At 48.5% G+C, this 22,072-nt stretch overlaps 1 protein-coding gene across 7 annotated transcripts in view; it reads right to left on the bottom strand.

Moving 5' to 3' along the window:
- The window catches only part of PTP4A3 (protein tyrosine phosphatase 4A3), a 146,707-nt gene that overhangs the window by 11,357 nt on the left and 113,278 nt on the right, over positions 1–22,072 (bottom strand). For all 7 annotated transcript variants that reach the window (XM_053246393.1, XM_053246392.1, XM_053246396.1 and 4 more), the window contains 3 exons: positions 19,939–20,031; positions 8,021–8,151; positions 4,284–4,358 (listed from right to left, as the gene is read on the bottom strand). In XM_053246393.1, coding sequence (XP_053102368.1) covers positions 4,284–4,358; positions 8,021–8,151; positions 19,939–20,031 — 299 coding nt within the window. The remainder of the gene's footprint in view (positions 1–4,283; positions 4,359–8,020; positions 8,152–19,938; positions 20,032–22,072) is intronic.

A 22,072-nucleotide genomic window follows, 5' to 3' on the forward strand; every position in this document is an offset into this window, starting at 1 on the left:
TTATTGTCACTTTGTCATTGAATTATAATGTTGTTTTATAACATTCTGGATTATGCATTTTGTTAAATTAGTGATATGATTTATTGCAGCATCAGTAAATCATTATTTGTGTGTTCATCTCTGGACTGGTTTCTGTATTTTAAAGTGTCGGGCCACAGATGAATGGTTGGGGGCTAGCCTCATCTTGGTGCAATGTGTATTAATATGATTTCATTTGGCTAGCCTGATGAAATGCCAAGTCTAGATACATTAATAATTTATCAATTACTAATGTATTTTGAAATGCTGATATTATTCCAGTCAGTTTATGAGCTTGCTTTTCTTATGCTACTGCTATTTACACTGCTGCATGCTGGTGGGTGGTTTTTTTTTTTGGTGTGTGTGTGTGCATGTGTCATTTACTTGTTGCTTTGAGTGCAATATATAGAGAGCAGCAGTATATAAATGAAGCAACAGTGATTATGGTGCATAGGCAATGCATGCCAATCTATCCAAAGTCAGTGTGGTAGCTGAATAAGACTCCTAAGAGTGGATTTGGGGTGGGAGGATGTGACAGTGATGGCACAGGTCCTTGCACCTCCACCATAACTTGTAAAGACAGAATCAACAGAATCTACAACTCCCCAAACCCCCAAGCAAAAGCCATTGCAGCTGGGGATTCTGGGAGTTGTAGTCAACAACAGCTGGGAATCCCTGTTAGAGGGGATACTGGTGAAGGCATGCCCTCTTCCTTGCAGTTGCTCCCCTGCAACTGGTATTGAGAGGCATTGTGCCTCTGTGGCTGGAGGTGGCCTATAGCCACCAGACTAGTAACCATTGATAGACTTGTCCTCCATGAATTTGTCTAAGCCCCTTTTAAAGCCATCCAAGCCACATGCCATGGCAGAGAATTCCATGCGTTAATTACACGCTGTGTGAAAAATTACTTCCTTTCGTTGGTCCTACATTTCCTGGCCTTCAGTTTTATGGGATGACCCGTTTCTAGTGTTGTGAGCGAGGGAGAAAAATTCCCCTCTGCCCACTCTCTCTACGCCATGCATAACTGAATATATCTCAATCATGTCACCCCTTAGTTGCCTCTTTTCCAAACTAAGGAGTCCCAGATGCTGCAGCCTTGCCTCCTAAGGAAGGTGCTCCAGGCCCCTGGTCATCTTGGTTGCCCTCTTCTGCACCTTTTCTAGTCCTACAATGTCCTTCTTAAGATACGGTGACCAAAGCTGTACGCAGTACTCCAAATGTGGCCACACCATAGATTTGTACAAGGGCATTATAATATTAGCATTTTTATTTTGACTCCCCTTCCTAATGATCCCCAGCATAGAATTTGTCTTTTTCACAAGAACATAGGAAGAATATAGGAAGCTGCCTTTTACTGAGTCAGACCATAGGTCCATCTAACTCAGTACTGTCTACCCAGACTGCCAGCGGCTTCTCCAAGGTTGCAGGCAGGAGTCTCTCCCAGTCCTATCCAGGAAGGGAACTTGGAACATTCTGCATACAAACATGCAGGTGCTCTTCTCAGAGTGGCCTCATCCCCTAAGGGGAATAGCTTGCATTCTGATTTTTATTTTACATAGTCCCACGTACAGAGTGGCCACAGTCCAGTGGCAGAGAATATGTTTCCCATGCACTTTCCCAGGTTCAAGCACTGGGATGCTGGTGTGGGCAAACCCTTTTTCTGCTCGAGGCCGGAGAGCTACTGAGAGCCAAAGCAGACAAGATTGGGCTGGATGGTCCAGCTGTACAACAGAGCAAAAGGCAGCTTCATATGAATGCAGGATGAATGAAACCAAAGGGTCAGGCCCAAGGGATGAGCATCCATCCTGCTAGCCCAGGTCAGATCTTCTGAGACAGTGGCTGCGTCCCGTTTCCTTTTGGGCTGGAGACTGGGAAGGGAAGGGCTGGAGTGGCCAAAATGAGTCCCAGCTGTGCCTTGATGCTTCCAGCCAAAGGGTTCTCAACCTTGGGTCCTCAGGTGTTGTGGGACTACAATTCCCAACTCCCTCTTTGGCCACTGTGGCTGGGGATGATGGGAGTCGTAGTCCAACAGCATCTGGGGACCCCTGTCTGAGAATCCCCCCGGGCTAGCGAATTCTCCAAGGCCCTTCTGATGTACACAGAGCTCTGCCAAGAACAAAGAAGAGGGAACAAGCCCCATCGGAGTGGCCTGAGCAGAATGTGCTAAGGAGATTAGAGGAGGGATTGAGAGCAAATGCAGAGCTGCAGCTGACGACGAGACGCAGCCACAAGGAAGGGCAGACACAGCGATTCTAGCACAAGCCCAGCTACGCGGCCAGATGGGCCATAATTCTCCACCACCCTGCCTGGCCAGCTTTCACTGGATTCCAGGGTTCATTTTAGTCCTTCCCTAAACCCTAGATGACTTACTGGCAGGACAAGCAGTGCCCAGTTCCCCTCCACAATCCAATTTATTTTGTACTTTATTTACCCAATTCCAAGACTAGTCTTTTCCAACTTCCTTCATGTTAGAAATTGGGTGATTGTCTTAAAAATCCAGTGTCCTGTTCCATTAGGATAAACAGGTATAATCTCTATTTAACTTCTATTTTTAAGAGGGGTGGGGTGCCTTCTTAAATTCAGAGGAGTCGTCTTCTATTTGGGTAAATATGCCTTATTGCCAGTGTGATAGGACTCCAGCAACGCAAAACCGTGTTGACCATGGAATGGTTTCCATAAGCAGCAGATAAAGTTATAGACCTGTGGCTGGGCCGTAACACTTCCAACTGTGGGAAGCAGATCTACTCAACTGAATACATTTCACACTGATGCTCCCCAGCAACTGGTATTCAGTTAACTTAAAATTCAGGGGTATACTGCCACTGAGCCTGGAGGCTTCATACAGCCATCAGGAGCAGCAGCAATCGATCCATGAATTTGTTTATGTGCTTTGTAAAACGAGAAGCCCACACCATGTCTTTTGGCAGTGAAATCCACAAATTATGTGGACCAAACAGCCACACTGTGTGTGTGAACGTTTAGGGCCAGGGCTGCAAAACTCCATCCCTCCAGCTGTTTTCGAACTACAACCCCCATCATCCCCAGTTGTCAATAGTCAGAGATTATGGGAGTTGTAGTCCAACATCTGCAGGAGGGCTGAAGTTGTGCAGCCCTGGTTTAGGCCAGGAGGAGAGCTGGTCTTGTGGTAGCAAGCACAAACTGTCCTCTTTATGAAGCAGGGTCTACTCTCATACAAGACATAGTCTTGTATGGGAGACTACATGTGAGCACTGCAGGATATTTCCCTTCGGGGATGGGGATGCTCTGGGAAGAGCAGCTGCATGCTTGCATGCAGAAGCTTCCAAGTTCCCTCCCTGGCATCTCCAAGAGAGGGCTGAGAGAGACTCCTTCCTGCAACCTTGGAGACGCCGCTGCCAGTCTGTGAGGACAATACTGAGCTAGATGGACCAATAGTCTGACTCGGTAGAAGGCAACTGCCTCTGTTCTTAGGCCATGCTCTATGTGTTCTAGCTGAATTGAGGCAGGAGTTCAAGCCAAAGGGAAGGAGGAACACTGCCCCACCTGAACAAACAGCCGGCAACCCTTGAGGTCTAAGTCCTTGTGGACCCCACTTAAAGGAAAATACTCTCCTTCTACACCAACAGTTGATGGTGGTTAAACTATTTGTAGACTTATGAATAAGGAAGTTTTAGATTGAGCTAAACCAATAACATCGCTAGAAGCCAAGATTACTAAACAAAGACCGACATATTTTGGCCATGTCATGCAAGCTGATTCACTCGAAAAGACAACTAGGTTGGGAATGACAATTAGGTTGGGAAAGGAGACAGGGACGGCCTTGTCCTCGGTGGCTGGAGATTATAAAAAATGACACCGGAATGACCATGGCGGAATTAAAGGAAGCTGTGCGAGATAGGATGGCATGGAGTGCATTGATCCATTGAGTGACCAAGAGTCGGACACGAGTGAACGGATAAGACGGCGACTTATGCTGCTTCAAAAACGCCAAAGGGTATGTGCCTCGCCGCTCTTCGCGACACAGTTGGAAGGAGATTCCAAGAGAAGGGCTCTAGCGTCTTGTTTTCACGGTGTCAAATGGGGGAGAAGCAAGCAAGCAGCCCACGGCCAGCCTGGATTGGGGACAGAGGCCACCCACCTCTTGCCACACAAGGATTTTGCTTACTCAGGAGCTGCCATTCAAGCATGTTGAGAGCAGCAACTCCAGAGGCGAGTCTGTCTGGAAATGCCAGGCTGTTAACCTACATCTTAGCAGGTGGCTCAGAAGTTTATTGCAGGGCACTTACTGTCTAATGAACTGAATGGCGTCTTCATATTTCATCCCGCTCTCAATCAGAGCCAGCGCGACCAGAACAGGAGCCCTGGAGGAGAAAGGAGAGGAAAAGGAAGATCTCATTGTCAGCTAGACACTCTTTCTCCTGCCCAGTTCAAAAAGAAACAAAATGCTTGCTGCAGAAAAGGTTTTTGGGCAGTGGGTGGGTGGAAAGGAACACAAGACATTATCCAATACTCAAGTCCAGACATCTCACAAAACATAGTTTGTATTGTATTGCATTGTATTGGGCTGTAGTTCAGTGGCAGAGAATCTGCTTTGCATGTTTTCCCTGGCTCACTCCCTGGCAGCATCTTCAGGGAGGGCTGAGAGAGACTCCTGTGTGCGACCTTGGAGAAGCTGCTGCCAGTCAGTGTAGACAATACTAAGCCAGAGGAAACAACAGTCTGACTCAGCACAAGGCAGTTTCCTGTGCTCCTATTGTCAGTGATTAGTGTGCATGTATGCACCCGCACCAGTCAAACCACCGTGGCTTATTTTGAGCAGACCAACCACAATCTGATCCCATGGTTTGCTTGGTTTGTCCTAACTATAATCTCTCATGATGTCTGAACCTGGAAGTGTGGTTTAATCTTGGTTTGCGTCAGCAGCTCGGTTATGGACTCTCTCAGAGAGGAAGGCAAGACCTGAACAAACCCTCCTTCCTTGAATCAGAATCTGGAACCGTCAATTATCCGTTGTGACACTTCAAATGAGTTCTTTGTGGATAAAATCTCTCGTATTCAGGCCAACTTAGACTCAGAACCCACAATTATTGCAGAGTCTAATGAGGAGGTGTCCAGCAACTCCGCTTATGTGGTTAGGCTGGATCAGTTTCAGTTTGTGACTCCTGAAAATGTGGACAAGCTGCTTGGAGAACAACCTAAAACCTGTTATCTTGGTTCTTGTCTGACATGGCTTATACTATCAGGCAGGGGGGTTGTTACAAAAATCTCGGTAGAGATTATAAATGAGGGAGGGCAAGATGCATTCCTGTCTTAAGGAAGCAATCATTAGACCTCTTCTGAAGCAGCCTGCCTTGAATCCCTCAGAGTTAAGCAACTGTAGGCCTGTGTCCAACCTTCCATGGTTGGGCAAGGTAATTGAGAGGGTGGTGGCCTCCCAGCTCCAGACAGTCATGGAGAAAACTGATTAGCTAGACCCATTTCAAACTGGCTTTCAGGTGGGCTATAGAGTGGAAATTGCCTTGGTCTGCAACTTGGCCTAATTGATGACCTCCAATTAGGAACTGATAGAGGGAGTATGTTGGTCCTTTAAAAAAAAAAAATCTCAACAGCTTTTGGTACTATTAACCACAGTATCCTTCAGGAGAATCTGAGGGGGCTAAGGGTGGGCGGCACTGTTTTGCAGTGGTTCCGCTCTGCTCCCATCTCTCGGGCAGATTGCAGATGGTGTCGCTTGGAGACTGCTGCTCTTCAAAATCTGAACTTTTATATGGCACCCCCCAGGGGCTTCATACTGTCTCCAATGCTTTTTTAACATCTACATGAAACTGCTAAGAGAGATCATCAGGAGATTTGGTGCAGGGTGTTATCAATATGCTGATGACACCCAAATCTATTTTTCTATGTCAACATCATCAAGAGAAGGCATTACCTCCCTAAATGCCTGCCTGGAGGCAGTAATGGGCTGGATGAGGGATAACAAACTGAGACTGAATCCAAATAAGATAGAGGTACATATTGTGCGGGGTGGGAACTCAGGAGACAATTTTAATCTGCTGGTTCTGGATGAGATCACACTTCTCCAGAAGGAACAGGCACGCAGCCTGGGAGTGCTTCTGGATCCAAACTTCTCCCTGGTGTCGCAGGTTGAGGTGCTGGCCAGAGGTGCTTTCTATCAGCTTTGGCTGATACGCCAGCTGCGCCTATTTCTTGAGATAAACCACCTCAGAACAGTAGTACATATGCTGGTAACCTCTAGACCTGACTACTGCAATGCGCTCTATGTGGGGTTGCCTTTGTACGTAGTCCGGAAACTGTAGTTGGTACAGAATGAGAAAGCACGTATAGAATGCGGCAGCCAGGCTGGTCCACTAAGAGCCACTGAAAAGCCCTGGTTCTTTCATGAACTGCTATGGAAGAAGTAATAGCTGCAAACTAAGAGAGGGGCTCTTAACCTTTGGTCCCTAAATGATAATGATGATGATGATTACATCTATATCCCGCTCTTCCTCCAAGGAGCCCAGAGCGGTGTACTACATACTTAAGTTTCTCTTTCACAACAACCCTGTGAAGTAGGCTAGGCTGAGAGAGAAGTGACTGGCCCAGAGTCACCCAGCTAGTCTCATGGCTGAATGGGGATTTGAACTCAGGTCTCCCTGGTCCTAGTCCAGCACTCTGACTACAACTGCTATGGTCCCCAGACACAATGCATTGTGGCTGGAGGTGATGGGAGTTGTCATCCAGCATCTGGGGTCCCATGGTTGGGAATATCTGAACTAAGGTAAGTTGTGAATGAAGGTGGGTTTCAGCCCTCCTTTATATTCCCAACACAGTCTCTGGGTCATCTCAGAGAGACCATATTACTCCTATATTAAAAGAACTACACTGGCTACCAGTAGATTTCTGGGCAAAATTCAAGGTGCTGGTTATAACCTATAAAGCCCGAAACAGATTAGGCCCTGGGTATTTAAGAGAACGTCTTCTTCACCATGAGCCCCATCGCCCATTGAGATCATCCTGAGAGGTCCGTCTGCAGTTGCCACCAGACTTCTCTGTTGCTGCCTTGAGACTCTGGAATGCACGCCCTGCTGAAATAAGAGCCTCCTCGTCTCTGACAACTTTTTAAAAGTGGTTAGAGACGCATTTATTCACCAAAGCTTTTGAACTAGACTTGTGGTTTTCAATTGTTTTAAGGGTTTAATTTCTGTTTTAATTTGTTTATGTTGCTGTAAACTGCCCAGAGACGGAAGTTTTGGGCGATGTACAAATATAACAAACATAACAAACAAACCACAACATGGTAGAAGAAACCAAGATTTGGTGGTCATCTGTGATGCTAATCCAGGTTTGTTAAGTAAACCTGTGCCATGTCTGAAACCACCCGATACCTGCTGTAAACAACGTTAACTAGCATCTAGAGATTTGTAGCAATCTTGTAACCTCTACAACAACCATGTATGGGAGGAGAGATTGCAGACGAGAGACTGGGACTGAAAGAGGGAGGCTTGCCAAAGCCTCCTGGTGAGCTCATGGCAGAGGCAAGAATCAAACTAAATATGCGTGGGCAAATTCCCACATGCACGGTCAGAGTCAGCATGGTGTAGTAGAGTTAGAGGGCCTGGTTAGGACCAAGACAGTTGGTTCAAATCCACACTCCGCCACGAAGCTCGGTAGGTGACTTGGGGCCATTTTCTATCCCTCAGCCTTATTTATCTCACGGCACAACCCCCAATGAAATCTCAGAAGCCAGAGGAATTCCTGGATATTTTATTTATTCATTTTATTTTATTGTTAAATTTATACTCTGCCTTTCATTGGTTAGAGGGGTATGGTCTGAGCACTTGCAGATCTGCATAATTCATATAGACCGCAGGATCCAGGCCTTTACGTGTTGCAGAATTTATGATGATGATGATCATCATCATGATGATTAAACTCAAGGCCACATAGCCTTGAAAGCAGGTTCTTTAAGAAAGATTGTGGTCTCGCTGCTCTTGCCGAAAAGGACCTACCCCTGCCTACTCACCGTCCCAGGCCAGCCACGCAATGGACTGCCACACAGCAGCCAGGGTCTTCGCAGAACTTGGTCTTCAGCAGGTTGAGCCAATCGTCCACAATCTTGGTGGGTGGCGGAGCGCCATCGTCAAACGGCCAGTCCTGGAGGAAGGGGAAGGGACGGGGAGAGAGAGAGAAAAAAAGCGTAATGCTTATTTTGAGTGAGTGGGTGAGAGAGAGAGAACACGTACACACAGGAACCTGCCTTATACCGAGTCAGACCCTTGGTCCAGCCAGCTCAGCATTGTCTACCCAGACTGGCAGTGGCTTCTCCAAGGTTACAGGCAGGAATCTCTCCCAGCTGTATCCGGATATGCCAGGGAAGGAACTGGAGATCCCCCACCCCCTCAGGGGAATCTCTGACAGTGCTCACACATGTCGTCTCCCATTCAAATGCAAGGCAGGGCAGACCCTGCTCAGCAAAGGGGACAATTCATGCTTACACACACACACGTTGAGGCAGACTTTGACACACGTGTCTTCTGTTCTCCATAGGGCTGAGGTGAAGTTCTCATCGGAAAATGGATTTGAAAGATGGAGGTTGGAGAAAGCTGGTCTTTGTGGTAAAGGTAAAGTGTGCCATCAAGTCGATTTTGACTCCTGGCGCCCACAGAACCCTGTGGTTGTCTTTGGAAGAATCCAGGAGGGGTTTACCATTGCTTCCTCCCGCACAGTGTGAGACGATGCCTTTCAGCATCTTCCTACATCGCTGCTGCCCAATATAGGAGTTTCCAGCGGGGATTTGAACCGGCCACCTCTGGCTTGCGAGTCAAGTCACTTCCCTGCAGCGCCATTAGGTGGCTCGGTCTTTGTGGTAGCAGGCATGAATTGTCCCCTTTGCTAAGCAGGGTCTGTCTTGGTTTGCACTGGATAGGTGCGCTGTAAGTTATTCCCCTGAAGGCAGGGGTTCCCAACCTGTGGTACTCCAGATGTTGCTGAACTACAACCCCCATCATCCCCAGCCACCACAAATTGTAGCTTGGGCTGATGGGAGTTGTAGTTCAGCAACATCCGGAGTGCCACAGGTTGGGAGCCTCTGCCTTGGCGATGGAGCCACAGTTCAGTGGAAGAGCATCTGCAGGCTTGCATGCAGAAGGACCCAGGTTCCCTCCTTGGCAGCATCTCCAGGTAGGGCTGGGAGAGGCTCCTGCCTGAGACTCTGGAGAGCTGCTGCCAGTCAGTGCAGGCAATACACAGCCAGATGGACCAAGGGTCTGACTCCGTAGAAGGCAGCTTCCTATGTGGGGAGTCATAAGGAGGACTGAAGCCGACTCTTAGTTCAGGTATCCCCAACCGCAGGACCCCAGATGCTGTTGGACTACAACTCTCACCACCCCAGCTGCAATGCATTGTGTCTGGGGATGATAGCAGTTGTAGTCCAACGGCACCTGGGGACCAAAGGTGAAGAACCCCTCTCTTCGTTTGCAGCTGTTGCTTCTTTCATAGTGGATCTCGCCCCAGCCGCTGCTGCTTGCTGCCCAAATGATCCTACGTGATGACGTAGCATCACTCGGAGGGGAGCAGTGACTTCCAGAGGAGAGCCACTGCCTGAGTTCTGCGCCCTTCCGACGCGACAGTATCCCTTTTGAGACGGGGCAACCTGACCGATTCACAGCACCCTGAGGGTGGTCACACCACAGACTTGTATGAGGACGTCAAGGCCATACTTGCGACTCACAGGTAGAAACCAGAACTTATGACATCTCCCCCTCCCCAAGAGGTGCAGAGATTTCTGTGTTCTTTGCAGCTGTGCGCGCACAGCCACTTCCTCCATTTGCTTGAAATTGCAAGAATAATAGATCTGCACAGAGATCTTACACGACTGCAGACTTCCCTTGCAATGCGGGACTCTTTGGATCATAGAACAAATCAATCCAGAATTTTCACTGGAGGCACAAATGACCAGGCTTGAACTATCATACTTGGGACACATTATGCGAAGACCCAGCTCCCTTGAGAAATCCATAATGCTGGGGAAAGTTGAAGGCAAGAGAAGAAGAGGATGACCAGCAGCAAGGTGGATGGACTCGATTACGCCAGCAATGAATGCACCACTGAGAGACCTTAAAGGCCAAGTTGAAGACAGATCATCCTGGAGAGAATCTATCTATGTGGTCACTAAGAGTCGACACCAACTTGATGGCACTCAATCCATCAATCATCATGCACATTAGATCAACAGATAAACTATAAATGACAATCTGTTACCACCACCTTTTTCTATACCTTCCCCCCACCCTCAGCACTTGCCCAGCACCCAATGCGGAACTGCCCCACTGAAAACTGATAACCACTGCTGTGCATTATATCAACCACGTATGGTGGGTTCAGATGAGCACCAGCCACATCACATGAGCAGGGAGGAGTTGTTCCAAGAGCACACCTGTCATGACGTCACTGGAGGATGCCCAATTGTGCTGTTGGGGCATCCTTTAAATAATGTTAGATGAACCCTGCTTAACAAGGTTATGGAGCATGTGTAGAGAGGGTGATTCAGATGTATGCCCTCCCCCATGCAATTAAGGGATACCCAAACAGTGACGTCATGGCAGGTGCACTCTCAGTGTGACCCCATCCTGATTGTATGTTGCAGTTGGTCCGTTACCTTTTGTGTTGTAGGTATTAAGTTAAATGAGGACCAATTCACATGCACCCTCCAAATCTTAGCCTGTGGCAGCCTCACCAAAGGTCAGCAAACCCATGCTGACTGCAGCCTCTTTGGCCCGGGACCAGCCAATTGTGTCAAAAGGGGAGGAGAGCTGGTCTTGTGTTAGCAAGCATGCATTTTCCCCTTTGCTATGTACGGTCCATCCTGGTTTGCATTTGAATGGGAGACTACATGTGTGAGCACTGTGATGTGTTTCCGGGCAAAATATAAGGTGCTGGTTATAACCTATAAAGTCCTAAAGGGCTTGGGCCCTGGATATTTAAGAGAATGTCTTCTTTGTCATGAACCCCATTGCCCATTGAGATCATCTGGAGTGGTCAGTCTGTATTTGCCACCGGCTCATCTGGTGGCTACTCAGGGACGGGCCTTCTCCGCTGCTGCCCCAAAGCTTTGGAATGAGCTCCCTGCTGAAAAAAGAGCCTCCCCATCTTTAACAGTTTAAAAAAAAAAAATTAAAGACGCACCCAGGCTTTTAATGAAATACAGTTTTAATAGCTTTAACATTGTTTTAAAATTTTACATTGTTGTAATGTTTTAACTTTTTTGCTGTCCTTTATTTTGACTAATGTTTTAATTTTTTCTGTTGTCACTTATTTTGTTTTGTTGTAAACCGCCCAGAGACAGAGGTTTTGGGTGGTATACAAATATGTTAAATAGAAATAAATAAATAAATATTCCCCTTAGGGGATGGGGCTCTGGGAACACCATCTGAAGTTCCAAGTTCCCTCCCTGGCAGCATCTCCAAGATAGGGCTGAGAGAGACTCCTGCCTGCAACCTTGGAGAAGCCGCTGCCAGTTTGTGTAGACAGTTCTGAGCTAGATGGACCAAGGGTCTGACTGGGTATAAGGCAGCTTCCTATGTTCCACTCTAGCGTGGCCTGCAATCCCGTGGCTCTGGCTTATGACATCAGAGTCACTCCTCCTCTAAGACCCAATCAGTGTGTTCACTAGCTAAGAAAGGATTTCAGCCTGGACCGACCTGCTCCCACCTGAGCAGAATGGCCTCCCTTTTTGCACCATGGGTGGCCCTTTCTTCTCAGATAAATGCTCTTGTAACGGTTTGGCAATGGAAACCACCATCCTGAAAAGCAGACTTGGATAGAAAGCTTGGGCAGGAGTGTCCGAGGGGGTCAGCCAAGCAAGGAAGAGGCCTTTCCCCGAACTGGTGATAAATCTGTGCATGTGCGTAATTGCTGAGGCAAGGAGGAGGTTACAGATGCCGCTTGTAAAAGGTTCACTGCGGGGACAAGGTCCGTCTTCTCCTGGCTGCAAACCCTTGAAATGTGTGCTGGGCTTTGGCGGCTGTTACAGCACAGGAAGGTCTTCAGCGGAGCATGGGAAGGAAGAGAAGTTTGCTAACCTGCCAGCTACACCCAAGGGGAGGGGGAGCGACTCACAGGAAACACACAGAAACAAACACTCAACGTTGCATCTTGCAAACAGGCGCGCTCGCTCTCCTCCGGTTTTCTGCCCAGTGAAAAATGTTTTGTGAGTTGGCTTCCATCCTGTGGCTGACAGAGAGGAAGCCCTCAACAAGCCATCCACTCAGCTGAAGGGTGGGGGAACAGAACTTCGCCACCACCACCACCACCTCCCTTCCTCTTTTCCAAGCAGAGGCTATCCAAGGTAAATAGGACAGTCTGTTTCAGGCTTCTAACCACAAAATGCGATGAAGGCAGATAAGGGAAAACCACAATGTTGCCTTGTTTGACTCAAAATAAGAACCACGTGGGTTGCTATCCCCACCAGGGCTGCGCACAGCAAAGGCACCAGGCAATCAAAAGTTAGTTTTTTGTCGGGGGGGGGGCGAGGAGGAGGAGGAGGAAGAGGAGGAGGAGGAAGACGGCAACAACATCGGTGCTAGAAGTATGCGTGTATTTTCTGGAGTGGGGGGTGGAGAGGAGCGGGATTCTTCTTCTTTTTAATCTGCAGCCCAAACAGAGTTTTTTTAAATCAGTGCTTTTTAAAGTGGTTAACTCAACCAATTAATTGGCTAAATGATGCAGCATTACTCATTCTACACCAAAAAATCCTGCAAATCATTCTAAGGGCCTAAAACACAGCAGACATCTCAGACACAAACGATTGCTAGAAACCAGGGACACCAAATCAGCTGGCAACAAGAGCTGCAGAAAAGAGATAAAGGCGGCCACAATCAGCAGCATCCCTCACTTGATCACCCAAAACCTCAACATACCTTCCTTTAAAGCAGCCCTGCACAACTTTGCCCCCCCCAGCTGTTTCTGGACTACAACTCCCATAATCCCCAGCCACAGTGGCCAATAGCCAGGGATGACGGGATTTGTAGGCCAACATCTGTAGGAGGGCCGAAGTTGAGCAGTCTTACTCTAAAGGCAAACTCAAAGGCTCTTTATTAAAAATAAAAATAAAAATAAAAATGGCCACCAGCTGGGATGGAATCCCCACTTTGTATCCAACAGCACCCTCTTTGATGCAGCAACAGCAGCAACAACGCTGTACCAACCTTCCTTCATACAGGGCCAAACCAGAGGAGACATGGGGGAATAGTCATTGGGACGCACGGCCTCTTTTGTGTGCATGCTGTGTTGGTCTAGAGCAGGGATTCTCAACGTTGGGTTCCCAGATGTTATCGGACTTCAACTCCCACAATCCCCAGGTGCAGTGGGCTTTGGTTGGGGATTATGGGAGTTGAAGTCCAATAACATCTGGGGACCCAACGTTGAGAATCCATGGTCTAGAGCTCTGGTATGGATGGGTGGGTAGCCGTGTTCCCTCTAACAGGGAATCCAAGATGATGTTGACTACAACCCCCAGGATCCTCAGCTGCAATGGCCAGTGGCCGGGGATGCTGGGAGTTGTAGTCAACAACATCTGGGAATCCCTGTTACAGGGAACATTGGTGGGAGTCTTGGCTCTTTGCCCCAAAAGTCTCAACCCTGATCCGAATTCCACTCTGCCCCCAAGCTGCTATTGGCTGCAGAAGCACTGCACCCCACCTCTCCAACTTAAGCTGAAGCTAAAAGGGCAACAGGTTGCCATTTGTCTTGTCAAGCACAGGTTCCCCAGCTCGGATCCCCAGATGCTGTTGGACTACAACTCCCACAATCCCCAGCCAGAGAGGGCCTCATGCTTCCTCCCCCCCTCCTCCCCAATTTCTTTGTGGCTTGCGGGAGGCAAATACCCCCAAACTAGGAAATCCTGCACTTACATGAACTCTGGGTCTCCTCTCCATTCCTCGACTCTGAAACCTGAAAGCAGTTCATAGAACTGTGGGATATCCGGGGGAGAGAAGGCATGGCCAAGCAGCCGCGGAAACACAGGAAGGATTCCCAAGAGCAACGGTTGTGCCAAGATGCTTATGCTCTCCCCTGCAAGGCTGTGCAGGTGAAGCAAGCACCATTAGTAAGCACCCATCACCAAGAGTCACTAGCATCATAAAAAAAGAAGGTACTGAAGAAAATGGTCCGGTCTCAGGTGTGAGCGGGCAAGGCCCTCGTGCTGAAGCAGATCTTCACAAGTCAGAAGGCCTAGGAACGTGATTGAGAAAAGGGAAAGGAAAAGACACGACTCCCCTGGGGAGTTTATGTAAAAAACAACAACGCCATGACCGTTGTCCCTCTTTTCTGGATCTTGTATTCCAGCTAGTCACTTATGCTGCGGAGGTGAGCAGCTTTTTGCTAATTCTACTCCTTCAGCGAATACCACCTTAAGTGACGCAGTGAGGAAATGCTTGACTAACAAGCAGAAGGTTGCCGGTTCGAATCCCTGCTGGTACTATATCGGGCAGCAGCGATACAGGAAGATGCTGAAAGGCATCATCTGATACTGCATGGGAGGAGGCAATGGTCAACCCCTCCTGTATTCTACCAAAGACAACCACAGGGTTCTGTGGGCGCCAGGAGTCAAAATCGACTGGACTTTATCTTTACTCCTTCAGCCAAGGTATCTGGAATCACAAGAGGGTGCTAAAACGGCTGGAGGAGGTGGCTGGCTTCCGAGAGTGTGTCTACGAGGAAGTGACTTGAGGAAAGAAAAAAACAACTTTCCTTATTTACCCAGATTTACAAAGAAAAGCCCCAGATGGTCCCCACCCAGTGCTTCCCTCATCTATTTATAAAAGGAAGTGTTTCTTGGTAGGAAGATAAGTGGGTCTCCAAAAAGGTCACGTGAGGCACCGTGACTGCTGTCTCTGACTCTGCCTTCTATTTTTGGCTCCCAAATCCGTGTGCTGTCTTTGCTCCTTGACAGTAAATCGCCTTACGCTGGGGCTCACAAAGCTGGTGTGTGCCTTGTGCTGTAAGCCTTGCTAAATGCGGGACTCGGTGCATCAAAGGATCAACCAGTCGCTCCCCAAACTTCATTTTAATACAAGCAAGTTTGCAAACACACACACACCCCTGTCGGAAGCTGACTGCTCATGCCAAGTTTGACAGAATGGTACAGAGACCAAAATACAAAATAAATGGATAAGCCAGCAACTGAAAAGGGTCCTCTGTTTAAGAACAGCTGCCGCATCCTACCAAATACCAGCCCCTAAGCTTCTTCCTGGTTTAAAAGGGAACATGGGAACAGAGGAAGCTGCCATATACCGAGTCAGACCCTTGGTCCATTTAGCTCTGGTCCTGTGGTAGCAAGCATGATCTCTCTAATTTTTTAAATCTCTGTGCGGAATTAGTTTTGTTCTGGGTGGCAGTATCAAGGCACTGTGTGCACACCTGCATTCAGAGTGGGGCCTTCTGGATTCAAACTGAGCGGGATCTAAAATTAACTGAGCGGACTTCAGAAAACTTGTGAGTGTGTGCACACCTTAGAGGGAATAGTGATGACAGGGACACTGAAAAGCCTTGGTTCCTTCCAAAGGGCCATGGGAAAGCATGGAATTTCTGTCTACATTGGGCACTCTCTCACTCTTAATTTTGTTTTTTTTAAAGGCATGTTCCACGTCCTTATGGGTTGAGGATATGCTTGAAAGCACACGGGCAAATCCTATTGATGAATACTTCCAGTGTAAATTGGCAGGGCTTCTGTATCCCGGGGAACCTCTTGCCCTTCTGAATACTAACAAAACCAAAATAAATGATGCAGAAGAATAGAAAATTATAGATGCTTGCAAAAATAAATGATGTAAAACTGGATATTTTATACAGGGAACAGAATCCAGACTTCCCTTGGTGCAGAACTTAAAACTGCATGGGGTGCAGAATTTTAATTGGTTCAAGCACAAAGCGGACAAAACCTGGCTGATTTTCAACTCTGTTTTCTAATCCAATTAATCCAGAAACCCCTATTGTGTCAGCGATGACTCCCAACTGTACATTCACCAGGCTGGAGGAATCATTTGGGTCAAGTGGCACAGCCAGGGCTGGACAATATCTTAGATCAGTGTTTCCTATCTGGTGTGGTGTGTACACAGGAAACTGGCTGGTGTCCTGCACTGACTTTCTTTGAATTGGCTCCAAAATACATCACTTTCTCTCCAAAATACATCACTTTCTCTCTTAGAATAAATCAGTCAAAGTGGCTTACAACAATACACCAAACTTCAACATTTTATATCTCTATATAAACCAAAGCTTAAAGATATGTTTCTAGGCATAGTACAAAGGGCTGGTTATTACCTTTAAAGCCGTGAAGAGTTTAGATTCGGCTTACCTGAGAGAGTGCCTTTCTCTACAAGATCCCCACCACTCACTGAGATCATCAGGAGGGGTCCATCTTTGGGTGCCACCAGTTCATCTGGTGGCAACCTACGACTGGGCTTTCTCAACTGTTGCCCCTGGGGTTGTGGAATGCGCTGCTCATGGATGAGAGAGGATTATCTTCCTTGGAGGCCTTCAAGAGAGCCTCCAAGACCCATTTTTTCAGCCTGGCTTTTCATGATATCTAGTTTTAATTCTATTCTGGTTTAAATGTCTTCTGATTTTATCGCTTTATTATGTGTTTTTTATTTTTAATGTAAACTGCCCTGAGCCACTTTAGGTAGGCATTTTATTTATCTATCTATTTATTTATTACATTAGGAACATGGGATGCTGCCATATACTGAGTCAGACGATAGGTCCATCTAGCTCAGTATTGTCTACCCAGACTGGCAGCGGCTTCTCCAAGGTTGCAGGCAGGAGTCTCTCTCAGTCCTATCTTGGAGATGCTGCCAGGGAGGGAACTTGGAACCTTCTGCTCTTCCCAGAGCCGCTCCATCCCCTGAGGGGAATATCTTACAGTGCTCACACTTCTACTCTCCCATTCATATGCAACCAGGGCAGTCCCTGCTTAGCTAAGGGGACAAGTCATGCTTGCTACCACAAGACCCGTTGTACATTCCCATACTGCCCCATAAAAAGAAGTCCCTGGGAGGTTCACAATCTAAAAACCACCATTAAAACATTGACACAATTAATAAAAAATACAAATACAAACGCTAGCACCTGAAACTTTCAAACTATAAACTAAAAGCCTGGCTAAACAGGTATGTTTTCAGGTCCTTCTTAAAAAACATTCAAATAAGGGGAAGCTCAAATTTCATTTGGAAGTACATTCCAGAGTCCTGGGGCAACTCTAAAAAAGGCCCAGTTTTGAGTTGCCACCCACTGAGCCAGTGGCAACTGCAACCGGACCTCCTCAGATGATTTTAATAGGTGGCGGAGTTGATGAAGAAAATCGAATTATTTTACAAACTGAATTTAAAAACAACAAACAAAATGTTTCAACACTACACTTCACACAATGAACACTAACAATGGCCTTTTGTCCAGTTCTTGCCATTGCTTTGCTCTACTCCTGTTTTAATTTCTCTCTTTTTAAATTGTTAACTGTGGGCAGAGTGTTTCAGGACAAAAAGCCAAAGAGAACAGCTTCCTGCTCCCACTTCCAGAATACTTACCTAACATTGCAAAAAGCTGCAATAACTCAGAATTTAAATATATATTTTCATAGTTTCACAAGCAGCTAATTTTGTTTTCTAATTCAAACAAGTATCAAGCCCGATCAATTAAAACAAGTCATCCACCCCCATTGATGTTTAAACATTAGCTCTACTAGAACAGCAAGAAGCTATTTTAAAAGCCCATGAGCATTATTGGGTCAATTAGTGAGATCCTTTTTTGCTCAATCTTAGCAGACATAACCAAAAAAAGACAACTCTTCCTTGGGAAACCCACTGCTTGGAGTCTTCATTTAACAACAGGCAGCCCGTTGAACTACTGTCTGACATACTTAGATGAAGCTCTTCCACTGGCCTACCTTTGACCACAACATACACCTCTGGCCCTCAGATTCCCCACACTTTGGTCTGAAGCTTATCTTTGGCAACACCCTCTGCCTTTGGTCCTAGGGATTCTTACTCGCCCATGCTCCAACTTGACCATGTTTGACTCAGATCATGCTCTGATAAGAATATTAACATACTGTTCCATGTTCCACGAAGCAATCACACCACCACACACCTCAGCATAGAAAAAATGTTATGTGAGGGGTTGGAATTCTTGTCTAGCCTTCTCTCTGACGTTATCGCTTTCTGAGCATAGGAATTCCCCCCTCCCTTGATAAGGTACAATTCCAAACCCCAGTGCACCCCCACCGTCCCTGACAGAAGTGGTACAATCTAACACACATTTACTATCTCAGTTAGTAGTAGACCCATCGTCAATCAATTTCCACGTTTCCCGAGACTTGCATGTCACAAAAAGCCCAATTACTTCCCTCTGTTAAAAGCCATAGTGCAGGCTTTGAAGCAGGGGTGGTTGAGCTTCCCCCAGATCGAATGGAACTGGGTTGGACCTCCCTTGGGCTGCAGGGAGCTGTCCTTTGCAACAAGAGTGGGGGCATGTTGAAGCCCTCCTGATCCCGGGCTCCAGAAAAGTCACTGTATGAGTAGACTGGGTATTCCTTTCCAGATCACTGTACAAATGGCCAGGTTTCATCAGGCAGTGACCTCCTCTTTATTTTCTGCTTGTACTGTGAAGTACCACACACCACTGGTGGTCCTGTAACAACAATTACTGTCTAGTGCCCAGTTTTCTGCTCTGTTCCCTCTGGCTTCCATTACAATAGAAAGTTCTCCACCTTCATCAACACACCATCATGAAAGCTGAGACCAACAAACCTCCTCTCAGGGACCTGTCTATATACCCCCCAACTATCTGAAGTCTCAGAATCGAATCAGAATGGGAAGGAACCAAACCACATCCAACTTTAATTTTCCATGGCAAGACAATCAGCCAGGCAGACATCCATCCATCCATCTATATTTCTCCTAGGTGTGCCAGGGAAAATGCTTCCCGGCAGCCCAGCTGATTGGCTGGACTGCGGAGGCACCTGATTGGCTGGCGCAGCGCACCCAGGAGAATTTGGCCAGCGGTGGGCCAGGCTGTGAATGGCGAGGGTGGCCGCAGGCCCGGCCCAGCCGCGCAGGCAAGACAGCGGGCCTGGGCGAGGCGGCTGCTGGCCCGGCTGCAGCAGTGGGACTCGGTCCGGCAGCCTGGGCAAGAAGGTGGGGGTGGGGGTGGAGGAGAGGTAGCCGGCCTCAAAGAGGCCGGCTGCAGAGGCTAGCAAGTGGCGGCAACGGGCCTGGCAGGCCCGGCTGCAAAGGTGGCACTCAGCCTGGCAGCAGGCCAGGCAGTGGAGGTGCTGGGCCCGGCCGCGGAGGCGGCTCACGGCCAGGTGGCGGCAGAACCGGCCGCCGAGGCCAGACGCCCGCAGGAGGCTGGGGTGGGAGGGAACCGGACGGTGGGACTTCCGTGTTTGCCGCCCGGGAGGAGGAGTGGCCGCCGCTTAGTAAGTACTGTAAAATAAAATGCAGGAGGAGGGGGGAGGGGAGGGCAAGAAAGAGTGGGGTGGGGGAGGGGGTGGGCAAGAAGGAGGGGTGGGGGAGGGGATGGGCAAGAAGGAGGGCCAGGGGGAGAGAGGGCAAGAGAGATTGGGGCAGGGGGAGAGGGGGAGGGCAGGGGAGAGGAACACGGGGGAGGGGGGAGAGTGAGAGAGAAGGGTGGGAGGGAGAGGGAGGGCAAGAGAGAGTGGGGAGGGGGCAAGAGAGTGGGGCGGGAGGGAGGGGAAGGGGGCAAGAGTGTGGGGCAGAAGGGAGGGAGGGGGATACAGCCGGCCCCAAAGAGAGCACAAATGCTCTGTGCGGGTTGGCTAGTATCAATAGAATACGGAGGCTCCTTTGAGCACAATTTAGAGCGCCCACTGCCCGCACTGCGGATTCACAATCTGCTCCATGGGGCTGCCTCAGAGGAACTCACCATCACTGTAATGCCATCCTTTTCCAGCGGAGCCTTATCGTAGGTTATTTCGCACACTCTCACTACTGTCGTTGCACCATATTTCTTCAGATCCTGTGCAGGAGAAGGGGAAGAAAATGACAAAAGACTCTTTAGTCCACCTGCTCTCATCCAAAGGCCCGCCCAGGAAGCCCTTCTGCTTTGCTGGGCCAGGGTTCCATCCAAGGCCAAGCCATCCCTTTTGCTACTGGTGAGCTGACCAGGAGTCGCAAGACAGCTGCAGCGAGACCTCGAAACGACAGTCTCTGGGCTCTGAAGCAGGCCTCGGCACACTTTCTTTGGCTCTAGGAGGCAGACCATGGACCTCTGACAAGATTACTGGGCCTGGGGATGGGCACTGAGGAGGGGGAGGCCAAAAAGGGCTTCGCTTTATTCCCTTTACAAGTAACATCCTTGGAACAGGAACAGGGCTGCATGGGACCAATGAAGATGTTATTAAAGAGCTCTGCCTCTGAATATCCTAGTCTAGGTGGGACAGCTAGATTTCGAGGTGACATGGCTCCCTGGTGCCTAGCAGGGATGTGCACGAACCTGTTCGGAGGGTTCGAGCAACTGGTGGTTCGGCCGGTTCGAAGGCTGGGCGGGGGGTATGGGTGGGGGAGGGTGCCCTTACCCCTCCTGCCGCATTTCTCCCGCTGGCGCTGCACTTTAAAAGGGTCTGGCGGGGTGGCGGCGTGCCTCCCTGCCGCCCCGTTGCCTCGTCGGACTGGAAGTATCCAACGCTCACGCACATCAGACCCATGCCTGACGTGCACACGTGCGTTGGGTACCTCCGGTCCGACAAGGCAACAGGGCAGCAGGGAGGTACGCCGCCGCCCTGCCGGACCCTTTTAAAGTGCAGCGCCAGCGGGGGAAACGCTGCGGGAGGGGTGAGAGCACCCTCCCCCGCCCTTAGAGGTATCCTCTCCCCACTTTTGAGCCGCCCCCTGCTGATTCCATGCACATCCCTAGTGCCTAGGAGTCATCAAGCCCTGCTTTGATTATACATATGGAATTGTGCAAAAATAATATATGTACACACATACACAAACACACACGCTCCCCGACATCAACCGGAAGGCCCAGGCATTCTGGGGATAGACCCCTAAAAGCTGAAATCCTAGGTGCCTTTTAGGGAGTAAACCCTCACTGAATACAGCGAGACTCACTTCTGAGTACCCATGAGTAAGAGCGTGCTGTAAATTCAAGAAATATGAGCGGCCAAGGTAAAAGTGTCAACTGATCAAACACATCCTTCATATGAACAATGCTCTGGCCCCCAGCAATGTTAAGCCAGGCTCAAGCCATTGCTTTTTGCAAGTGGGTTCGCCTCTCTGCCCTGGGATCCAGCACCATCCAAAAAGAGATAGGATAACAGAAGCGAGATTCTATTTTATTATTATGATTATTTCTTGTTTACACAGTCGGACAGGTGTTATTGACTGGTTTGTTTTATCCAGACATCATCATCATCATCATTTTACATTTTATATCCTGCTCTTTCTCAAAGGAGCCCAGAGCAGTGCACTACATACTTAAGTTTCTCCTCACAACAACCCTGTGAAGTAGGTTAGGCTGAGAGAGACGTGACTGGCCCAGAGTCACCCAGCAAGTCTCATGGCTGAATGGGGATTTGAACTCAGGTCTCCCCGGTCCTAGTCCAGCACTCTAACCATTACACCATGCTGGCTCTAAGCAGGATAATCTCTTGGTCGCTATTCTAGCTACCTACCTGACTTTTATCTGCAGAAGAGTCAGCTCCAGCTCCTTTTCTAGATGCAATGTACAGAACTGAAAGAAGTATTTCTCCTCCAAAACTCCAGCAAAAATCAAAATATGGGAGCACGCAGCCTTATGCCTCCCTCCATCACTGGAACCCCCCACCCAAATCCTAGATCCTGGTGCCATCTGGCCTGGCAGGTCTTCATCCGCTCAAACTATCACCTGCATTTTATGTTTCAGGGATGTTGAGACATGGGCGTTTTTAATTACACTGCAGAAAAGGTTACGGCAACTTATTGGCTTGCTGTCGTTGCTGAACTCTGCTCTGACAGGTTTGGGCAACGCTGGATTACAACGCTTGCAAATAAAAAAGGAGGCTGCCGGAGGTGCCAGT

The sequence above is a fragment of the Hemicordylus capensis genome, chromosome 4 (assembly GCF_027244095.1).
Source record: "Hemicordylus capensis ecotype Gifberg chromosome 4, rHemCap1.1.pri, whole genome shotgun sequence".
In the NCBI taxonomy this organism is placed as follows: Eukaryota; Metazoa; Chordata; class Lepidosauria; order Squamata; family Cordylidae; genus Hemicordylus; species Hemicordylus capensis.